This window comes from Microtus ochrogaster, chromosome 15 (assembly GCF_000317375.1).
Source record: "Microtus ochrogaster isolate Prairie Vole_2 chromosome 15, MicOch1.0, whole genome shotgun sequence".
NCBI classification, from domain to species: domain Eukaryota; kingdom Metazoa; phylum Chordata; class Mammalia; order Rodentia; family Cricetidae; genus Microtus; species Microtus ochrogaster.
The window spans coordinates 32,085,934-32,090,016 of record NC_022017.1 but is presented as its reverse complement, the minus strand read 5'-3'; the positions used below and the strand labels follow the sequence as shown (position 1 = coordinate 32,090,016).

The 4,083-nt window shown below is 44.6% G+C and overlaps 1 protein-coding gene across 1 annotated transcript in view; it reads right to left on the bottom strand.

The window, feature by feature from the left end:
- Window positions 1-418: 418 nt before the first annotated feature.
- The window catches only part of Col22a1 (collagen type XXII alpha 1 chain), a 226,488-nt gene continuing 222,823 nt past the window's right edge, over window positions 419-4,083 (bottom strand). The window contains exons 63-64 of the mRNA XM_026782418.1: window positions 3,497-3,574; window positions 419-1,434 (exon numbers count right to left, since the gene is read on the bottom strand). Of these exons, the coding sequence (XP_026638219.1) occupies window positions 1,247-1,434; window positions 3,497-3,574 (266 nt within the window). The 3' untranslated portion in view covers window positions 419-1,246. The remainder of the gene's footprint in view (window positions 1,435-3,496; window positions 3,575-4,083) is intronic.

Sequence of the window (4,083 nt, the reverse complement as noted above, 5' to 3'; positions counted from 1 at the left end):
GTACATCTGCAGGAAATGTCCCACTGAAGTCAACTTTCCAATTTGTAGCAGACCCTGCACATGATGGCTCTGAGCACGGTGAAACAGTTTCTTTCCATATGTAAAACAGGGGAATGCATTCAAAAATGGCCTGAGGATGAAATACCCCCACACCTTTTTGTCCCAACATCTAGAGCAAACAAGTAGACCAGATACTGCTGTTCCAAGAAGACTCACCTAGTACTCAAGATGTTCAGGAGATGCTAGAGAAGGGAAATGAATGCTCAAGAGCAACTGAGATAAAAACACATTTATTGAGCAACTGTTCATGGTCTGTACATCACACACACACACACACACACACACACACACACACACGTGTGACTGAAACAGTATACAATAAAGAACCACCAAAAGTAAGATAGGCAAGTGGCCACTGGAAACCTTTATTTTGAAATTCACACAAATGAAACCAGCATAAGGAACTTTAAGGGGTCCAGGCCATGTCTAAAAAGCAAATTCAGACTCTGGAACTCTTCTTCAGCACCAGCTTGTCCATTGAGGGCCTAGACACAAGCCACGGATGACCCTTTGTGTGACTCCTTTTGGTTCCGGTAGCTTGAAGCACCAAGGAAGCCCATGCCCAGGGTAGTTCTGAACTCCAGGTGTGTACCTTGTGTCCAGAGGTCAATGCCTTCTTCCAGGCTGCAAACTCTTCCTCATTCTGCTTCTCATTTCTCCTGGGAGGTGAGGATTCCCAACTTATTTTTCCCTGGGCCATCTCTAGGCGCAGCTGAGAAAAGAAGCTCATGGGTTCCATCCCTTAGTTTCCTTTCCAGGAAAGAGGTAAATTCAGCAAGGGTGTGGTCAGGGCTGCATAGCACCACAGGTTCCTCAGAATTGGCTGCCACACTTCAGTTGGTGCTGGCAGGGGAGCTGAGCCAGGAAACCACTTCCTGTCCACGAGGAAGCTCCCCCAGAAGCATTAACATTTGAAATAACAAACAATAATAATATTAATAATAATCTAACTGACAGCATCTGTTGGTTTTTAATAACTGTGAGGTCTCTGAGGAAGGGAAGAGGGAATTGAGGGTAGGCAGGCAAGGAGGCAAGAGTAGGAGGGAGGGGAACAGGAAAAAAAAAGACAGAGAAAGGGTGAGGAGAGAAAAAAAGGATCTGAAATATTTCAAGGCTCTCGCTTCCCACTGAGCTCCGAGTTCAAGTTTCAGAAATCCATAGTTGTGTTTTGATGTTCTAGAATCTTCTATGGGCCCTTCACATTACTTGGTCTGGCAGCAAGGCTGGCGAAGTACGCACACTGGGAGGGGTCACACTGGCCAGGAGGGCCAGGAGGGCCTGGGGGGCCAGGATGTCCAGCTGGTCCTGTCTCTCCTTGAGGACCAGGGCTTCCTGGGAGTCCATCTTTCGCATAGCCAGGTTCCCCAGGTTGACCTGGCCCAGGAAGACAAAGAAACAGAAGGCATTTCACATTCAGAAGCAGGTGTATATCCAGGAGTGAAAGATCCCTGTAATCTCTGTGCCTACATGATTTGAAAAATGATTCAACTTGCACTCAGAGAGAAGAGCCTCTGCCTGGTGCTCTAGACTGAGGAAGAGAGCGGTACATGTAACATCAGGCAGAGCAGCACCTTTGGCCAGCAGCACCTTGGCCGGCAGGGGGGGGCCTCCTCACTGTCTGAGCTAGGGAAGGAATCCAGACACCATGAAGGAGAATCAGAAATGGGTGAGCACAGTCCATTGGGTGTAAACTTTCCACTCAAGTCAGATGAGAAAGTAGGGCCCTATGCTTGGGTATGCTACATTTTGTTCGCTTCTTAGCACTCCATCAAATTATCTTTTATAAAGTAGACAAAAAGTGAACCTTTCCATTGTGAGTGTCTTTAGCATTCAGGAACTCTGCTGATGCTCTGGCAATTGCTATTTAACGCGCAGCCCTGCTTCTGAGAAGTCCTTGTTGCAGCTGTGCTCACCGTGCCTTCCGCTGAGATGCACTGAGTCAGATGGTCCCTGACTCGACCTCAACACTGGTGCAACCTGCCAGGATTCTATACCCCTCCTCTTCCAGATAGCTCTCACTCTGCCTTTCTACAAGTTCTCCTATTTCAGAGTAGTATTCCTATTATATTCTATTTGAAAGTCAGCAAGATATAAACAATACTTATGCCAAATCATCATCTCTAATAAAAATAAGAACAGGTATCCAACTGTAGAAAATGTGGAAAACCGTGGAAGAAAAAAAAATCTAAAGTTAAATTACATTTGGTCAAATGTTCAAAGATGAACCAGAGTAAGCGTGACAGAGTTAAATTTAAACAGTAGAATCCTCAGGGCTGGCGGGGTGGTGGTGGTAGAACATGCATGAGGCCTCGGTTCAATTTCTGCCTCCCCAAACACATATTCACACATACATGCATACATAGGTACATACACATACTTAAAAACATAGATACATTCCCATGGCTGTTTGTGAGATAAAATTTGATGACCTAGAGTTGAGGGTCTTCTACACTCACACCTCCCTTCCAGTGTGACAACTGCTGTCCTCAGAAGCTCTTCCAGTGTAGACATCAGGCACAGTGTCAACTGGCTGCCATTTTCCCAGTGATTTTCAGCTTTCGGAAGTGAAAGTCCCAAGACCTCACAACCCCTCAGCTTCAGGAGAGCTTAGTTTGGTTGAACCTTTGGCTAAGGTTCCCTGGGTACATTCTGAGAAAGACTAATTGGGAATGAATGAGTGTGAGGTCTTAAGAAGATGAATGTCACTTTGTGGGGTTTTTACCACATAAGGAGAGTTAAAAATGTAGTTAAAATGTAGTCATAAAGAGAGATGTGTCTCCAACATGCCTAGTCTCATTTCGCATATGCGAAGCCCTCTCTCCCCTAGGACCATTTCTTGTGATATTTGGTCATTTATTATTTTTAATTGGAACATAACAATTTTGTATATTTCTGGGGCATGATTTGCTTTTTAGTGAAAGTTTATTTTATGTATGCTCTGTTTTTCTTGCATTCATGAATGTGTACCATGTGCTTGCAGTCCTGGTGGATACCAGGAAAGGGAATTAAAACCACTAGAACGAGAGTCACAGATATTGTGAGGCGCCATGTGAGTGCTGGGAATCAAACCCCAAATCAAATCTTCCTCCACAAGAGCAGACAGTGATCCTAATCTCTGAGCCAAATATTCAGCCCCACGATGTGATTTCTTTTCAGGACATGGGCACAACATGTAATGAACAAATATTTATCATATTTTTATGTCGGAAACACTAATATCCTTTCTTCTGGTTATTTTGAAACAGTACATAAATGACTGAGACTTTTGACTTAGGAGGTATTCCTCAAGGACTTGAGAAATATTTCAGTAAACAATGAGTGTTCTGTTTCTCCTTAGAGTGGCTCAGACCCTCCTTTTCCCACAAGAAGGGGTATGGCCTTATGCCCTGCCTCTATGGTTGATGTCCACCCAGCCTGAGACGCTGAACCTTCATACCTGGTATTCCAGGGGGACCCATTTCTCCTCGGAGGCCAACTCCGGGTGTGCCAGGGTCACCTTTGACTCCTCTTTCACCTGATGGGAAGAAAAACACATCTTGAGTGGTGCAGACTCATGAGAGCAGAGATGGGGAATCCAACCCATAGAACACAGATGCAGCTCAAGATCACTGAAACATATACCAGCCTGTTCACACACACTCCTGTAAAATACCCCAGCTCTCATGTACACACACACACACACACACACACACACACACACACACACACAAAAGAATATTTTTTCAGACTAAAAACATGTATATGTAAACCCTGAGAGAAACAGATGCTTTCTCCTGAACACACATCAGATACACTTTTTCTGCATACACATTCATTCAAACACCTATCCATCCAGCTATATACATATGTACACATTCATACGCACACAGAAGTAAATACAATGTACACATTCACTAAGCCACAGGTAACCAAATTCACACACCCACAACTCATGCACACACATATCAGCCTGGATGTGTGCCCTTATTACCTGTGTCTTCATGCACACACACGTCAGCCTGGATGTGTGTCCTCATTACCTGT